The 20297-nt window shown below is 35.3% G+C and overlaps 1 protein-coding gene across 3 annotated transcripts in view; it reads right to left on the bottom strand.

Annotated features, from left to right (window-relative positions):
- LOC140432788 (growth factor receptor-bound protein 14-like) overlaps nt 1-20297 on the bottom strand; it is a 945246-nt gene that overhangs the window by 228432 nt on the left and 696517 nt on the right. For all 3 annotated transcript variants that reach the window (XM_072520900.1, XM_072520899.1, XM_072520898.1), the window contains exon 7: nt 15989-16294. In XM_072520900.1, coding sequence (XP_072377001.1) covers nt 15989-16294 — 306 coding nt within the window. The remainder of the gene's footprint in view (nt 1-15988; nt 16295-20297) is intronic.

Raw genomic sequence — 20297 nt, forward strand, 5'->3', positions numbered from 1 at the left:
CTATATTTCATTCTTAAATTTATAGTAACAATATCGAATTCTACACGTAACCAACAATATAATTAAAGTCGTTCTAATGAACGAATCTGTATGAACGGGTCCTGCATTATCATTAGTTCATAATACTCTCAGAAAGATTCGTAATCATATCAATATTGAACTCTACACACTTGACCTTTACACAACAAATTTAATTAGTCGTTCATATGAACGGATCTTTATGAACGGATCATTTTAATGAATGACATGGAAGATCCGGGTCACCGAAACGAACCAGGTCTTCCCATCACTACTACACGTCCCATGCTCACTTACTGAAATAATTGTCATCGTTATGGGAAACAATTCTCTACGGAAAATAGGGCAGTGGTTTCCCATTGCCTTCTGCACCGCTATATAATAATATGTGCCATTTCTGTGGCTGTCATTCTCGCTGTGAGCCGTGGCATCTGTGGTTGATCAGTTTTGGAACAGCCAGCCTAACCTAACCTATCGCCATGTTTTTCTACCTTCACTTTGTTTTTAGAAGAGTATGTAGTAGAAAAAATATAGTGACCCGTCTGCCCTCGGAAACCTAATTCGGGGTCGGAAGAAACAAGAGTTAGCTAAGAGAGGCTGATAAAAAAGATTAAAGATATTTTACTCAAGACGAGTTGAAAAAGAGTAAAATGTGAAGGATTTATAATGCGCTAGGTGCGTTTCATAGGCGTATGAGTATTGCTAAACTTTGTATTCCCGCTGATACTTCATGGTGTTGACTACAGGCTGTATGGCTCGTTCAGGCTGCTATAGTATTGAGGATAGGGTGCGGTGCACGCCATTTTACAATGTAGATATCCCAACTCCATGGCCTGACAACAAACCTGGACTAAACGCAACGAAGCAATACACACAGCGGCTAAGGGTGTTTTAATAATGAATGCATTTATTGCACGCTATTTCTATGTCTAGTGGGTTTGTTACAATTTCGTTATTATCGTCTAAAATAAAATTGTTACTAATTGTAACTATATTTCTTTTTCTTGTTGCTTTACAAGTACCTGTGTTGATATCTACTCCTGACTTGTGACCTGTTGTTCATAAAAAGTTCATTTTTTATCCTCGTTCGGATCTTCGTTTCTTTAGCTTTTCTTAGACACATTATTCTTTTTCTGTTTGCTTCTATTCAATAGCATATAACTTATACATAAAAATGTCATGTATAAAACACTCCATCCACTATCTTCACTAATTTTTCTTCCGCTCCGTTATTAGTAGAACACATGTTGAAATTATTCACTTGAGAAAACTCCAATGACATCGAAAATATCTCAAAGTTATATACTTTTCCGCGTTGAGTTTCATAAAATTGAATGTCTGATTAAACAAAGCTGTTAAATCATTTGCAGTGATGTTGCAATCGAAAAGCAAACACTAGTGTATAAATACTCAAACCAAATATTTGGTTTGAAGTGTTCAAGCATCGGGTGCAAGTAATTGGTTTATAGGGGAAATGTTGTAATGGCGTTAAACCGGTGGACAAAATCAAACAATTTACAGCAATACCTACGTAAGTAAAGGCAGGAGTTTTTTATTATGTAACATATATTTATGTCATTGTTCAGGTCGAGTAACATTTTTTAAAATTAACAACATGTTATTCGTTAATTAACAATTATATTCGAGTAGGCCACGCGTTAAAAATGCATTTTGTTGAGATTTTAATCGATTTCTCACCACAGCACATGATGCAAACAAACCCAGCCTAACTTCTTTACAATTTTTGAATTGAATACTTCTTATTGCTCGGTATGATGATTTTGAATGGACCCAAAATAATATTTAGCGTGACACGATATATAACTCTCGATGCACGTCATCTGCGTAATAGTAAGTGACGTCACATGATACAAACACAAAATATTTAAGTCGTAGCTCTGTTTCTTCTTAGAATATTTTAGCCAAGTACATTGGAATTGCAGCCACTAGACATATTTTATTATATACGCGTGGAAATAATATTTGAAGATTTTTATTAAAGTAAACCTAAAGAAATACACCATTTTTATGAAGCAAACTTGTCCGGATTACACATTAACTGTTGTGGTGTTGACACTTCAGATTTGTTTTTATTATTTAGAAAACTAAAACAATAGTAGTCAGCAAAGAACCAACCAGATGTAAAATAGAAATTGATGGCATCAGTATTGAACAAGTAATGGAAATAAAATGCCTGGGAATTACACTGTCTAGCTATGGAGACCTAGACAAAGAAGTGAGAGATCAAGTACAAAAAGCAAATAGACTGGCAGGATGCCTTAAAAAACTATATGGCGAAACAGACACATTAACACTGAGATGAAGTCAAGAATTTATAAAGCCAGTGTAAGACCAATAATGACATACGCCTCAGAAACAAGACCCGACACAGCCACAACGCAAAGGCTACTGGAAACGGCAGAGATGAGAGTACTGAGAAGAATTACAGGAAATACGCTGAGAGATGGAAAGAAAAGTGAAGACATTAGAAGAAAATGTAACGTACAGTGTATAAATGAATAGACACAAAATGGAAAAAAAGAATGGAATAACCACATAAGCAGAATGGAGGACCCGTGTTGTCAAAATAGCAAGAGATAAGTCACCAATCGGCAGAAGAAGTATCGGACGACCGCGCAAAAGATGGAGTGACAACCTTCCATAGAGGTAATAATCCGCCAATGAACAAGCAGAATTGCTTATAAAGAGGAAGAAGAAGATGAAGAATTAAATAAATCGTTCTTTTTAGGACAAAATTAGTGTGATTTAATTCCCAAATGTTAGGTAAGAAGTTAACTAGTCGCTGTGAAGAGATGATAGCTTCTTTGATTCAAAGTTTTGAACAGGAACGTAATAATAACGGCCTCACTCTACTGTTGACTGCTGTAGGGAAGTATGTAATGTATTTTTTATTTGTTTATGTAGATGCTTAAAATATACATTCTTGTTTTAGCGTATAGCTGCAGCTTGAAATTTACATATTTCAATTGTACGTTCTCTTTCTCAGGCCGTAAAAACTACCAATACTGAAATAATAATACAAGCGAAATTCGTAATACAATTTACAGTATGTACGAACAAAGTAAGTATACTTTTCGTTAGATACCATAAAGCTACCATAAGTTAAAAATATTTGTTTAACATGAAACCAAATTTAATTCTTTTCAGAACAACATTGACCTCATGATGGATTCAATTGAAGGAAAAATAACTATTTAGTGGTCGTCGTATGTCACTTAGTATTATACTGAAAGACATTGGTCTCAAATGGCTGTAAAGAGTGCCGAATTTTTGAGATTATATCAAAAATATAAACATAAAGAACTATACAAGTTTTATAGATGAAACTTGGATTTTTCAGTATACATTAGATAGTATTTGTAGGAGTCCAAGGAAGATTTAAAATGTGAAAAAATACGGTGCAATTGTAAGGAAAATACTAAAGACAACAATTTTATTGTCAAATGCAAACAGTTATATTTACTGCTTTAGATTGATGTCATTAAAACCGTGACTATCTTCACGTGTATTTAGTTTTTTACTTCTCACGCGAATGAAGTTCAACTCTCCATCGAGGGTTTTTTAAATACATTATAATGAAATATAAGGCTAATCAAAATAAAGTAATTAAATATAAATGCAAGATAATAATCCAAATGTTAATGAAGAATAAATTCTATATTATATTTGATAAATTTTGAAAATAACTAAAATTATTAAACAAAACTTTTAAAGAAAACAATTAAGATTTTTAAAAATTCAATAATAACCAGACATAAAATTTCATTAACCCACATGTAGTAATAACGCGCTATAAGAAGTATTCACTTCTGTCGGCACTCCCCAAGTGCCATGCGCCGCTTTTTTATTTTCATTATAACAGAAATTTAATAAGAAAATCCGAAAATCTAAAAGAGAATAAAGTCCTTCTTAATAGTTTTATGACGTATGCAGGAGAGTTTTCCTGTCTGGTCAATTTAAAGTATTTATCAAAAGTCACTTTAAAATGTTTGGCAACACTTTAAATCTTACGGAGGACACCGTTAGACAAAGCCGTCTCTCAGCAACTCTCACGTTTAGGTGTAAAGCCAAATAGTGGACGTGATCAACCGATAACTCGACAGCCTAGGACGACGCATAGGTCTCTAATTCGGCAACTGTGCTGTTCAAGCAGTAGACATATTGTAAGAGTACCTTGTTCGTTGGAAATAGCCTGAAAGGCTGAAAGTTGAACAGCGCGTAAGCGCACACCTCCTAGAAAAAAGAAAAGAAAAGAATACAAAACTGACGAATCTAGGGAATTAGCTTAATCTAGGACAAGCTCTTTTTTAGGAACCCTACAACAAGGATAATAAAGAAAGGCCACTAGTGAACATACCTCCAGTTCACTATAAGGTAACCAAGACACCATCTTTATAGGGGCTTAGGCCTCTCCTTATCAGTGAGTCTGCTGATGGGACAGTTTGTAAGAATAATGCTCTAATCTAGTGAAACTACGTCCCCTCGATCATGTCTAGCATGAGGTCCAGTTATTCCATATTCACTGGTAATTCATTCTCATGAAAACTCAGCTTATCAAGACCAATAATCTGTAAACTTTCTCCCGATTCTTCCGTGCATTCATCACTGTAGACTGTCACGGGATCCAATCTGCTGATGACGTTAGGAACTTTATACCACTATAGTGGAAAACTGTTAAATATTTCTTCTATGAGTGACAGTTCGTCTCCCTTCGTACAAATCAACGAACGTCCCATCATGCCGCATGGTACATGAGACAACAACTACACCGTGACCTTTCCTATAACCCGTACTCCTATACAAAATACGAAACATTCCCCTACCTATATCACCAGCGGAAATCCCACAAAAAATTAAAAATCAACAATCTCCTTGGATCGAAACTCTAATCCATTAAGGTTCTTTTCCACAAAAGTGCTTCAAAACTTTACAAACACCATTCTGCCAACATTCGAGCACGTCGAATATCAACTCATATCAACCATCGGAGCTCCTTTTAAAAAATATGAAATCTCAAAGTTTTCCTTAGTGATCAGACAGCAAATTTCAATACCTATTGTCCCCATAACATCCGTTCCCTTTAAAGATTCTGAAACCAAATTCACCACGGTCCCATCTAGTGGTAACGTAATAGATGAAGAGTCACTGCGCTATGAGATTTCTAAATCGAACAACGCGGTCCCGATTCGTCTGAGATGCTGTCAAAGCAGACATCTCAATATTGAATGTCCACAGAGAGTCCCAATATTCCCCAACTGTGGGTAATAGCATAAATATTTTGTATGTTCCGCAGCAAATCCTCCTAGGTGTTCCAACTGCTAAAGAAACGATCCAGCCGGCTCTCTCAGATGTCCCTTAAGAAAAGTTCCAACAAACACAACCAATAACCACAGCCAAACAGAGTTTCAGATACGAACTCTCCTCGGACATGTAGTCGATAATTAAATTCATATTCATGATTCTATTTAACGCCGTCCCAGAAAAAAAGGATGATGTCTGTAACGAGATTGCCCACTGCATCACCGTATACCAAATATTCAGACATCCTGTTACTCCCAGTTATTAAATTCTGGTATTAAATCCAGTTACACAGTACTAACAGGACACACACTTTGAGATTAGAGATCCTACCACAGGTCCTCAAGCGGCTTACCCTCTAGAGGGCTCTATTCGGGTATTTACCCTAAGAATACAATCATAATTTCAATCTCCACCTTGAAGAATAGAATTCATCGCCAAAACTCCTTAAACTTTGAGATTAGAGATCCTACCACAGGTCCTCAAAGCGGCTTACCCTCTAGAGGGCTCTATTCGGGTATTTACCCTAAGAATACAATCATAATTTCAATCTCCACCCTGAAGAATAGAATTCATCGCCAAAACTCCTTAAAAGTCGTATTTAATTTAGTCGGTTTACAATCGCACTGCACAACAATAACTATCCTATATAGGTGAGGAAATAGTCACAAGTCCTGTCCACGCGATTCTACCAAAGATCAAAAAATTCTGAGCGGAATCGCCGTTTTTTATAATATATCCTATATTTTTATTTTTATTGAGTTAACCGACTTGCCCTAACGAAGCTTTCCGACATACCCTCCAGAGGTCAGTCAACACAACACCTTCGGATTCTCTGGACCCATTGCCACCCCGGCATTTACAAAATCAGTTCCCCGACCCAATCCAAATTCGGATCCCGTTCCTTGAAGAGGCTAAACAAAAGCATAAGGCAAGGGCCGTCCGATTTTCTTTCTTTTATCTCACATATTTTGCTATCTCAGTGTAAATTAACTACATGGTTGTGTATACTTTGCCCTTATCCCCTTAAGTATAATACGTGAAAAAGTTAGTTGATTAAGATTTTGCAAATTCTGCAAATATTTCTCTGTGATGATAAATTGTGGCACGGTTTGATTAGTATTACTCCCCTTCACACAGTCATGTCTTGTTTGTGTCTACTACTAGATATTTGATTTCCCTTTCCTACTTTTTCCAGGAATCTATAACTAAATGGCTCTTCGTATTAAATAATTATCATTTCGGCGTTGAAATTGTTCTAACGTATCACAAATATGGAAGTAAATATTTATATTTTTATCAAGTATTAGTAACTACAATCGTTTATTTAAATTTGATTATTTTTTGTCGAATGAACAAACCGATGCAAATTTAAATGTTGCGATAAAACAAAAGATAATGATAAGAATTCGCTGAACTTTTAATTGCTTCCGTAATGGTTATGGCATAACCTAATTAAATAGCTCAGTTGATTGATTGTTGGAGATTAAGAAGAAAAATTGAGGTTTGGAATGTGTGCAAAGGTCGTTGCCGAAAACAGGGTCAGATTTATTTTTAGTTTGAAATTTGTGAGAGGTTTTTGCGTTTCAATAATATTAAGGCGGGTACACATTTGCGAGCAGAACTGTTCGCGAACCGTTTGTGAACGCTATATTCGTTAATGTGTACGGCAGAAAAAACCGCTTGCGTCCTGTTTCATCGTGACTCGTCGCGAACCAAATTGTTGCGAGGAAAAGACAGTTAAGATTTTATTTCACGTATAGGGAGCTTGCGCATCCGTTTATACGTATTTCAGCCCAATAGGCATCATCAGAACGGCTTTCGCAAGCGCTCTGAACGTGAAATAATTCTTCTCTGTCTTAGGAAGCAACTATAACATGGCTTCGTATAGACGCAATGTAGCGACATCTGATAATAAAATCGTAGACTAATTTTCGAAACCAAATTCAAGAATTCCGCTTTAATCTGTGCCTTCTAAGAATTGCAAGGCAAAAACAGACGTTGATAAAGGTGTTAAGAGAGACATGGGGAATCTAAAACTTGCATTCCACAACATATCTTTTCAACTAAGCAAAATTCTTAGCGAATTGGTTTCTAGTACTCGTACAGAGTATATCGAAATAACAAGGAAAAGACAGTTAAGATTTTATTTCACGTATAGGGAGCTTGCGCATCCGTTTATACGTATTTCAGCCCAATAGGCATCATCAGAACGGCTTTCGCAAGCGCTCTGAACGTGAAATAATTCTTCTCTGTCTTAGGAAGCAACTATAACATGGCTTCGTATAGACGCAATGTAGCGACATCTGATAATAAAATCGTAGACTAATTTTCGAAACCAAATTCAAGAATTCCGCTTTAATCTGTGCCTTCTAAGAATTGCAAGGCAAAAACAGACGTTGATAAAGGTGTTAAGAGAGACATGGGGAATCTAAAACTTGCATTCCACAACATATCTTTTCAACTAAGCAAAATTCTTAGCGAATTGGTTTCTAGTACTCGTACAGAGTATATCGAAATAACAAGGAAAAGACAGTTAAGATTTTATTTCACGTATAGGGAGCTTGCGCATCCGTTTATACGTATTTCAGCCCAATAGGCATCATCAGAACGGCTTTCGCAAGCGCTCTGAACGTGAAATAATTCTTCTCTGTCTTAGAAAGCAACTATAACATGGCTTCGTATAGACGCAATGTAGCGACATCTGATAATAAAATCGTAGACTAATTTTCGAAACCAAATTCAAGAATTCCGCTTTAATCTGTGCCTTCTAAGAATTGCAAGGCAAAAACAGACGTTGATAAAGGTGTTAAGAGAGACATGGGGAATCTAAAACTTGCATTCCACAACATATCTTTTCAACTAAGCAAAATTCTTAGCGAATTGGTTTCTAGTACTCGTACAGAGTATATCGAAATAACAAGGAAAAGACAGTTAAGATTTTATTTCACGTATAGGGAGCTTGCGCATCCGTTTATACGTATTTCAGCCCAATAGGCATCATCAGAACGGCTTTCGCAAGCGCTCTGAACGTGAAATAATTCTTCTCTGTCTTAGGAAGCAACTATAACATGGCTTCGTATAGACGCAATGTAGCGACATCTGATAATAAAATCGTAGACTAATTTTCGAAACCAAATTCAAGAATTCCGCTTTAATCTGTGCCTTCTAAGAATTGCAAGGCAAAAACAGACGTTGATAAAGGTGTTAAGAGAGACATGGAGAATCTAAAACTTGCATTCCACAACATATCTTTTCAACTAAGCAAAATTCTTAGCGAATTGGTTTCTAGTACTCGTACAGAGTATATCGAAATAACAAGGAAAAGACAGTTAAGATTTTATTTCACGTATAGGGAGCTTGCGCATCCGTTTATACGTATTTCAGCCCAATAGGCATCATCAGAACGGCTTTCGCAAGCGCTCTGAACGTGAAATAATTCTTCTCTGTCTTAGGAAGCAACTATAACATGGCTTCGTATAGACGCAATGTAGCGACATCTGATAATAAAATCGTAGACTAATTTTCGAAACCAAATTCAAGAATTCCGCTTTAATCTGTGCCTTCTAAGAATTGCAAGGCAAAAACAGACGTTGATAAAGGTGTTAAGAGAGACATGGGGAATCTAAAACTTGCATTCCACAACATATCTTTTCAACTAAGCAAAATTCTTAGCGAATTGGTTTCTAGTACTCGTACAGAGTATATCGAAATAACAAGGAAAAGACAGGTAAGATTTTATTTCACGTATAGGGAGCTTGCGCATCCGTTTATACGTATTTCAGCCCAATAGGCATCATCAGAACGGCTTACGCAAGCGCTCTGAACGTGAAATAATTCTTCTCTGTCTTAGGAAGCAACTATAACATGGCTTCGTATAGACGCAATGTAGCGACATCTGATAATAAAATCGTAGACTAATTTTCGAAACCAAATTCAAGAATTCCGCTTTAATCTGTGCCTTCTAAGAATTGCAAGGCAAAAACAGAATTTGGTTTCGAAAATTAGTCTACGATTTTATTATCAGATGTCGCTACATTGCGTCTATACGAAGCCATGTTATAGTTGCTTCCTAAGACAGAGAAGAATTATTTCACGTTCAGAGCGCTTGCGAAAGCCGTTCTGATGATGCCTATTGGGCTGAAATACGTATAAACGGATGCGCAAGCTCCCTATACGTGAAATAAAATCTTACCTGTCTTTTCCTTGTTATTTCGATATACTCTGTACGAGTACTAGAAACCAATTCGCTAAGAATTTTGCTTAGTTGAAAAGATATGTTGTGGAATGCAAGTTTTAGATTCCCCATGTCTCTCTTAACACCTTTATCAACGTCTGTTTTTGCCTTGCAATTCTTAGAAGGCACAGATTAAAGCGGAATTCTTGAATTTGGTTTCGAAAATTAGTCTACGATTTTATTATCAGATGTCGCTACATTGCGTCTATACGAAGCCATGTTATAGTTGCTTCCTAAGACAAAGAAGAATTATTTCACGTTCAGAGCGCTTGCGAAAGCCGTTCTGATGATGCCTATTGGGCTGAAATACGTATAAACGGATGCGCAAGCTCCCTATACGTGAAATAAAATCTTAACTGTCTTTTCCTTGTTATTTCGATATACTCTGTACGAGTACTAGAAACCAATTCGCTAAGAATTTTGCTTAGTTGAAAAGATATGTTGTGGAATGCAAGTTTTAGATTCCCCATGTCTCTCTTAACACCTTTATCAACGTCTGTTTTTGCCTTGCAATTCTTAGAAGGCACAGATTAAAGCGGAATTCTTGAATTTGGTTTCGAAAATTAGTCTACGATTTTATTATCAGATGTCGCTACATTGCGTCTATACGAAGCCATGTTATAATTGTTGCGGTTTATTTCACGACTTCAAAGGAAGCTCGGCTTTCAGTTTGGACGGCGCTTACTAGTCGCAGCGAACATTTTTATTGTGTCATCAAATCGACATTGTGTGAATGACGTGTTCCTTCCTAGAGAGACGTGAGAAAACAGTAAACTGATTATTGTCATGGACGTATAAATAAAGATAAAATCTTTATTTATACGTCGATGATAACTGTACATAATTTTATTTTTGTTAAACAAGCAAAAACAGGAACATAAATCAGTACCCAAATTATAAATAAAATGAATCATTTCGCACATGTGTGTTCGTTGTTGGTTTGTCGCTTTCCATGGATCGAGATAAGTATGCGATTAGTACGATGTAGAATATTTTTTAAGGATCTGTACGCGTATTGTACGTATACCGTTCGGCTCGCATATGTGTACCCACCTTTATACTGTTAAGGTGGGTACACATATGCGAGCCGAACGGTATACGTACAGTACGCGTACAGATCCTTGAAAAATATTCTACATCGTACTAATCGCATACTTATCTCGATCCATGGAAAGCGACAAACCAACAACGAACACACATGTGCGAAATGATTCATTTTATTTATAATTTGGGTAATGATTTATGTTCCTGTTTTTGCTTGTTTAACAAAAATAAAATTATGTACAGTTATCATCGACGTATAAATAAAGATTTTATCTTTATTTATACGTCTATGACAATAATCAGTTTACTGTTTTCTCACGTCTCTCTAGGAAGGAACACGTCATTCACACAATGTCGATTTGATGACACAATAAAAATGTTCGCTGCGTCTAGTAAGCGCCGTCCAAACTGAAAGCCGAGCTTCCTTTGAAGTCGTGAAATAAACCGCAACAATTTGGTTCGCGACGAGTCACGATGAAACAGTACGCAAGCGGTTTTTTCTGCCGTACACATTAACGAATATAGCGTTCACAAACGGTTCGCGAACAGTTCTGCTCGCAAATGTGTACCCGCCTTTAGTAGTCGGTAGTACCTAAAGTGCGGTTTCAGAGCCGCATGTGGCACTTTGTCTCCTTGATACCAATATCCACGAAAGGCGCAATATTTTCATTAAAAAAAAAATTAAAACATAATTTTGATAAGTTATAATTATAATTTTGATAAATTATAATTGAGCTATAAATCGAGAATATGTATAGTTTTTGGTTTAAGTTAAACGATAGATAGGTATAACTAAAATTTTATTTTGTTTTAAAAATACGTCACGAACAGCGATTTTAATTTTATTAGTTCTCGTTAACATAAACACAAACCATGTACAAGCTACCGGCTGAAACTGTTCGTATCGTATATATTTTATAACTACAAGGGAAAGGAAACCCAAAAAGTAATAACATTCGAAAAAAAATTATTCATTTTTGCAGAAAGACTTTTGCGATTTAATGATTGATATTAGATGGCCAGGGATTTAAAACTGGAACTAAGAGTTAGGTTGGCGAGGTGCTATGTTTTTTCGACCTTATTTTATGGAATGGAATCTTGGACCTTGAATGCTACATCAATGAAAAAACTGGAATCATTTGAGCTGTGGGTGTACAGAAGAATTCTGAAAATATCATGGACAGAACACGTCACAAACAAAGAGGTTCTGAGAAGGATGAACAAAGAAATGGAAATTTTAAATTCAATAAAAACAAAAAAATTGGAATATCTCGGACATATTACACGTGGAGAGAAATACAACTTGCTCCAACTAGTCCAACTGATCATGCAGGGAAAGATCCAAGGAAAGAGAAGCATAGGGAGGCGTAGAATGTCATGGCTGCGCAACCTGAGAGAGTGGTACGGATGTACATCAAATGAACTTTTCAGAGCAGCCGTCTCAAAAGTTCGAATAGCTATGATGATTGCCGACCTCCGCCGCGGAGATGGCACTTGAAGAAGAAGATTAGATGGCGTTGTAACGACTATATTTAATTATTTTTATAATTATTCTTTTATGACGAGAGATATTTATTTTCAATCCAGAGATTCTCCATAAGTCGCTCTATAAGGTCTAAATACGTATAATAGGATGGTAGGAGCTCTGAATTAAAATTAAATCTTAAATGTCTTTCTGATGTATTTATTTACTCATGTTCGTGAGTACTAGAAACTAATTCACGAAGGATCTTTGCCATGATGGGTCGACAGGTTGTGGAATGCAAATTTTTGATTCCCCTTATCAGCTAATTCATCGATCTGTCTGCTTTGTATATTGTAGAAGGCTCAGTAGGCAAATATCTGAATTTTAGTTTCGCCAAGTAAGAAATCTTCGGATCCATTTATCTATTTTCGCTCAGGATCTTAACAGGAAAACATTTTTTCACTTTCTGAGCCTGTTGAACCATCGCCAAAAAATAATTACTCTATTGATGAACACCATTTTAAAACAATAATTTTAAATATGACGGAAGCATTTCTCAGCAGGTTTCACGAATTTAAAAACAGCGGAGCAACTTTAGCATTTGTCAAAAATCCTTTTTATGCTCCGATAACCGACTTGAAATTTTCTACTTTTGAAACTGACATTGGTAGCTTTGAAATACAATTGTTGGATTTAAATAACAAGGGGATATGGCGCTCTAAATTCCAACGTCTGTGTGTTGAATTGGAAATATTGGAGAAGAAAAAATGTTATCTTAGTTCACAACACAAGTGATCTGCTTAGAATGACCTGAAGAAGGAAGTCATAATAATTTTCAACACTTGGAATACTATTCCTGACTCTTACGATCAGCTGAAACAATTTTCAAGCATGAACGTTATCAAGAGTAAACTGGGAAGTTGTCTAATTGATGAGAACTTGTTCTTCTTCTTAAGGTGCCGTGCATTTCTGCGTAGATGTCCACCGTACATCGTCTTGTCAGGTGAGATGTTACATGTTACAATCCACAGCTATGAGAAGCATTTCATAGCTGTGAATTCCTGTCCATTGTCGAATATTGCGCAGCCATGACATTTTTTTACGTCCCAGACCTCTCCTACCCTCTATCTTCCCTTCGAGTATTAGTTGCTAAAAAGTATATCTTTCTCCTCGTAATATGTGTCCCAAGTATGCAGTCTTCTTACTTTTTACATAACTAAAAAGTTCCCGTAAGTCCGCTCTTCTGAGTACTTCCTCATTTCTGACCCTGTGCGTCCATGATATTCTAAGCATTCGACGTAGGCATCACATTTCAAACACTTCAAGTTTGTTAATGGAACTGGCCTTTAACGTCCATGCTTCCATTCTGTACAAGAGAACAGGCCACACGTAACACTTAAGCATCTTGTATCGGAGGTTGAAGTCCAATTTGCGATCAGTCACAAACTTACGAAGCCTCAAAAAAGCATTTCTGGCTTGTTCAACTCTGCTCTTTATTTCCTTCTTGGGGTCCCAACCCTCGTTCAGCAAACAACCCAAGTATTTAAATTGCCTGACCTGTTCGATTTCTTCTCCAGAGACATATATCTTTGCGTTGGGGTAATTATTTCTAGTTATAATCATTGTTTTTGTCTTCTTGATATTTATTTTCAGACCCCGAGCTTCACTTGCAAGAGTTAGATCATTTAAAAGGCATTGAAGATCTTCGATGTTATCTGCCACTATGGCTGTATCATCGACATACCTGATGTTATTAATAAATATGCCGTTAACTTTAATACCCTTATTAGAGTCTGCCACTACAACATACAAACTTGATTTACTTAAACTTTCCAAGGAGATGCAAGCACATTGTTCGCATTAATAAATATTTATTAAGTATGAAATTTAGTAGTGGTTCAGTATTTGCCTTAATAATATTTCGGACTTCTTACTATTTTTCGGACTATTATAACGTTCTTTTATTAAATTAAAAATAGTTGAGATTTCTATGATTTGGGATTGTTAATCATTGCTTAGGCTATTTTAGCCACTTCAAGGAATGAATACAGCTTTTTTGTTCATGACGAATATGGTTGCCTTAATTTTTATTCCTTAAAAGCGACTTCACACCGCGGCAATGACATGCACCGAAAGACCGTGCAATTCTAAATGTTAATAATGTGCATATGAACACGCAATTCTTGCAAGAATTGTTTGAATTAGAACATTCAAGTAATATTTCATTTTATTTGAAGTTTCATGGTTTGTGTTTATATATTCTATGATTATTTTAAAATTTAACATATGATTTAGATTAATTAAATGCAGAATCTATTGCTTTCACTTTCTTTACCTTTTATGTTAAAATTAATCACTTTTATTACAAATATTTTCAAAAATGTAGGATCTTAGATGTTTGTATTAGACATAAACTTAATTCGTGTTACAGCCAACTGTCATTGCAACTTTTATGAAAAATGAGAATTATATTTTTAATGTTATTAAGTTGTATTGCCTTGTATTGTCTCAATGCCTTAAAGGGACTAACAAGGAGACAATAAATTTTGTTCATAAATAATTATATTGCACTGCCTTGGTGAAAAGTGGATTAACTGATAGCCTTAAATAAATACTATAACCCTGCATCACTAGCACTATGAGCATTTCTCTCACGCTTCCGTTAAATATACATATTCTACAAACGATAAATCATCTGCACTGTTTCCCCCACTTCTAGCTGACTTTTGGAGTGTCTCCACCGGTATGCTTAAGCGTGTGAAATTTTTAGTGCAGACTTGTAGTAGAAATTGTATAATTGTTAGTCGCCTGCAGATCTATGTGAGAGTTTCTCTCATATTCAATATTGACATATTCCTTGTATGGTCAAAGAAAATTCTGGTAAGTAAATTTAAGTTTTTTGATACAAAGGATGTTTTATTATTGTTATAATATAATTTGAAATGCTACACAATGAGTAGAGGACGCATGCTTGTACACTTAGGGCTTATTCGATATGCGAGATATTAAAAGAGAAGAGATGATGGCTACCATACCGTGAACAAACCAAGAACAGGGCTAAAATCAAGAAATGGCTGGTTCCACGACCAAACGTACGAGTACCTAGAAAGAATATTGTTAGTCATATTCAACTCTTTATCTGCTGTTGTTAAGCGTATAGCATATCCTATATTAGGTACAGGTAGAAAAGTTAGACTTGACAATTATTTCACGTCAGTGCCGTTAGCGAAAGACTACTTGATACAAAAACCATACTCGTGGGGAATCTCAGGAAAAACAAGGGGGAAATTCCACCAGTATTCATACAAGAGAACGGACGAAATCTTTCACTTCAAAAAAATCAAGATTTCTATATTGATTCTTCCGATCCTTAACTTTACAATAACTACAAAAACATATAAATAATGGTTTAGAGTCTTAGTGATAAGATAGATAGGTGGAGATCACGCAAATCTCCAAAAAATGTTCTCTTATTGTTCCACTATTGATCAGTTCCACATATCAGTGGAGAAAATAAACAAGAACCTAAACATCTTTCTTTAACATAGAATAGATCAACTTTTTCAATGTGGTACTCACTCAAAATCAGAGAGTAAAATTTGAACGCACTGAGTAAAAATTTAACGTTAACATTTTACTTTAGAGTAAAATTATAATAACGTTATACAGGGTCGTAATAATTTAAAAAACTAGATCTTTTGAGTCTGTTAAAAGATCAGGATCATTCGTGAAGGAACTATTCCTATATACAGGGCATGCATTTCACAATGTTTTAACATAACTGCAGGCATAAAAAATATTTCAATTCATAGATAATTAGATAAGTAAAAGGATATATTATATTAAATTAATAGTGTGTACATGTCAAAACTCTAATGGCAATTAGTATTGTAAAGTAGACTTACCTTGGCCAGGCGCATGGCTATGACCCAACAGGAGCGGACTCGCTCAGAATCGCAGGCGAGACAGCGCAATTGGTCAGAGGAAGAAGTAAAAGAGGATGAGGATGGCGTCGAGGCGATGGCGGCTGCGACGTCCTCGTCGTTGTTGTCCGCCGTTTTGCCGGTAGATATAGAAGCAGGTCTCAGTACGATGCCCCACTCGGTAGGAGCACGGAATTGGTTTTTGGCGTTAAGCGTCGTGTAAGCGTGAAACCTGCGGATGTCAGCGAATATCTCTATATCGCTGCCGACCCTCTTATCCTCCGAGATCTGAAACAAAATCACCTGTTAATAAAAATTATCGACATACAGAAATAATAAAACAAATCTATTATAAAACAGAACACTGGCTCAATCAAATAATCAACATCTCCTAAAAGTCTATCACTTTGGTCCTTTGAGAGCCGGACTGCTTATATTAGTAAACTATTTCCGCACTTGCTTTACTTTATTTAACTTATAATAAAACTAAAATCATAGCTAAATATGATAAGAAATTAATTTTAATTCTCCAAGTTGAAATACTTTGGAGTATTTCAACTTTCAACTGGAGTACTGGAGTATTCAATTTTTGCACATGGTCTTAATGTTGGCATTTTGTATTGTCTAAATTTGCTAGTATGTCTACCATTAAAAAGGTTTTAGATACATATATTAGTACGAGTTAAGCTATATTTAGTGGGTTACACAAGAATTAGCTCAAATTTTTAATGTAAACTAAGCAACAGCAGCAATCCGTACATAAAACGACTTAACGAAAGGTGAAAAATCGGTCAATAATAAGTCGACTATATAATGCTAAAAGAATTACTAATTACGGGTAGAAAATTAAGGCCTTGATACTAATTTGTCTGTAGATGTGCATGCATGCCACGAAAACAACTCGCCGCATCTAATTCAACTTACTGTAGCTATGAGAGGGTTGCAACAATATAAGTTGCTTATGCTGGTCATCGAATAATGAGCAAATTATCGGAGAGGACCACAGATACTCAAATGGTGGGTGTTAAAAGATGAGAAGAAAGGTACATTTTGGACAAAAATGGTAAAAAAAATGAGCCGTAACATGCAATGAAGTCCTAATACAATTTGGAGAAATATGACTAGTATTATTCTTCTATTGAAATACTTGGAAAAACCTAAGGGATGAAATTTGAAAATAAAGAGACCTTCTGATAATCAAATGAAGTTTAAGAAAAAATAAAGAAAAGAAAAATATATAAACAATGGCAAAAAAATAGATTGGACAAAGATCTTCAAAACTATAAGGAGTAGAAGCCTATACAAAACTATATAATCAATTTGACATCAGAGAGACTGAAGCAAAGATAGCTAAACAGAAAAAAAATGTAAAAGATTTAAAAAAAAGACAGTTTATCAAATGAACAATTTGACAAAAAAGCAACAATGGTCACCAAAATAAACGAGGAAGCTTTTAGAGAAAAAGTTTAAAAACAGTAGGACTATTCCAGATTTGCAACTGTATAGAAATAGAAACATTACTGAAATATTAACAGTTAGTTTTGATTATCTCCATAAAGTTAGCCAAGATTTCGCTTCCAAAAACGCAGACACTATCAAACAATAAACGGTTGTTATACAATGTTGCAAACAAAAGAGTGTTCATTCATAGATTGTTGTTCACAGTGAACATAGAAGAATTAGAATCGCCTACGCGTAGCGTCAACTTGTAAAAAACAATTCGTTAACCAACCGCCTTTCTCAGGGAGAGTCGTTTCATCGGCCGAACAAGACAGTCGTGTATTAGTTAGAGGTGGACGTTGCTCCGCCTTCATCAATACTTTTGTGGTTGCTGTATGTCTAAGAAAAACCTACACAATTTGTTACCAAAACTGTATTGCTGCTATATCGAGAACCGTCTAGTATATGAATTTCGTTGCTATTATATTTAAATACAATAAAATACAATAAAATAAAATACTGCATAAATAAAATTCATGTTTTTCTGTGATGAACTCTATTGAATCTTATGCCGGGAATTGAGACATTTTAACCTTTGTTTGGAACATTTACCTTTAACTAATAACAGAACATTTTACGTTTATTTAAACACGTATTTACGGTATTGTAAGATAATTGTAGTTTTGTTTTTGTTACCTTTTGTATCTATATTTATTTTTTATGTTATTTGTCTTATATACAAAATTATACTATTGCTCTACATAGACACCGATGTGACAACCAGCTGTGAAAATTATTGCAACTGGCCTTTCTTGTCCTATCATATTTTAGCATACTCCTGCATTTTGTGTGATATAGATATCCACAATTCGTCTTATAATATTTAGTTTTCGAAAACAGCTGTGTTTTTACGCTAATTCGTTCATCTTTTGTAAAGCGATCTGGGTTGTGAATAAGTACTGGATTTTTGTATCTTTATCACGCATATTTTAATTTGTAAATATTAGGGATTTATATAATATTCTGTATGTATGTTATCTGTTTATTCCGTTTACTTGCTTTAATATAGTTTATTTATAGTCCTTTTGCTTTTATTTTTCTATGCTAATATACATACTCAAAGCGAAAGAGAGACACCAGCGAGTTCCAGATTGAACATACGACATTCTCCTCTCTTTTTTATGGCCTCAATTGTAATATAGAGGTCATCGTATGTGCATAAAGCAAAAAGAAAAAAAAAACAGAGTATTTAGGCTGGATTAAGTGGAATTTCAGATAAAATTCCAACGAAACTAAAAGAAAAATTCTATAAAACTACCATAAGGCCAGCTATCATGTACGGAAATGAATATTAGGCAATTCAGAAAGAGAAACAACGAAGGCACGTGAAGGAAATAGGGATGCTTAGAAGGATAAGTTGAGTGACAAAAAAGCTTATGGAGTAAGAACCTTATAGAGAAAATTAACACCAACAAGAGATGTCTAGATTTCTATTCTTACTTTATGTATCTACCAGTACTAGTATTATTAGTGGGATAACCATTTATGTTTAGTATGTGTACGTTGGGTAAATGCCTTGTTTTTTGTGATGAGAGAGATGAGATTTTTTTTTAATAAAAAATCTCATCCCTCCCCGATTCGGGCTTACCATTTTTTAAACTCAGTAAGTGAACGCTCTCACCATTGTGCATAGAAACGTTAATGTATCTGTTGGCAAATCTTTTTATTGTAAATTAATTCGACTCATTAGAAATATGTTAACGATTTGGCTACGGTTCCATCTTTCCGTTGCAGTGTTGCAAATATCTTTTTAATGGATTTTCGTTTACGTCAAACGACTATATATAATTTTATTACTTCGAAGTACACTCGTTAAAGGTGTATTTATAAATTTAGTTATTTTGTGATGTCTCTTTTACGATAATGCCATTAATAGGAGTAATTAAGAAGGATTTATTAAAGTAATATTAGTAATATTAAAATGCAAATTACCGGATACTTTGTGAAAAGCTAAAAGGATCTCTAGGAGGTTTTCGAAAGGATTACATCCCAGATTGGACGGAGGAAAGTCAAAAACTAAATGATGAATTTGTGAAATCAAAGTATCCCGAAATTGGAGACAAACTCGAAAGTCACTGATCTCAACTAGACTTTATAAATGGAAGTCTACCATACAACATATTGATTTTTCCCGTTTCAGTCGGAAGACATGGGGACTGATTCGCAAACTGAGCGAAGCAAGTAGAGCCCAACATTCGAACAAAGCAACAATTGAGGCAAATAAAATAGCCAAAAGAATAATTTCGAACTCCCGAACTCCATCTGAGAAAACTCATACATCGGCTGTAAGAAGAGCTCTTAAACAACTTAAAGCAAATACTCCAGCAACATAAGAATATTCACGTGTCGTCTCATTGGATGAAATAAGCAAAAGAAGCTGGCTTCGATGAAATATATCCTGAATTTAAAGTCCACACCGGTACAAAAATACGGCAGTGGCTCAAAAAATTCTTTAGTGACATTGTGACTACAGCTGTACTACCTCCAGAATTCAAAAATCAAAGTCTGGCAAAGACAACAAGCTGCCTGAAAGTTATCGACATACTGCCAAACAGAGTTGATGTTATAAATTACTGGAACGACTATTATATTATAACAAAATATGTAACACTATTGAGGTTGCTGTACCAATTGAGAAAGCTATTTTAGAAGAGGGTGAAGCTGCTGTGACCAAGTGGTCTCCCTAACTATATTTATTAATGCTGGATTTGAAAAACGTGAAAATAGCTGCCTACGACACTGTGTGGAGAGAGGGCTTTATTTATAATTGGATGAAAATCATACCCTGCCT

Source organism: Diabrotica undecimpunctata, chromosome 1, assembly GCF_040954645.1.
Source record: "Diabrotica undecimpunctata isolate CICGRU chromosome 1, icDiaUnde3, whole genome shotgun sequence".
NCBI classification, from domain to species: Eukaryota; Metazoa; Arthropoda; class Insecta; order Coleoptera; family Chrysomelidae; genus Diabrotica; species Diabrotica undecimpunctata.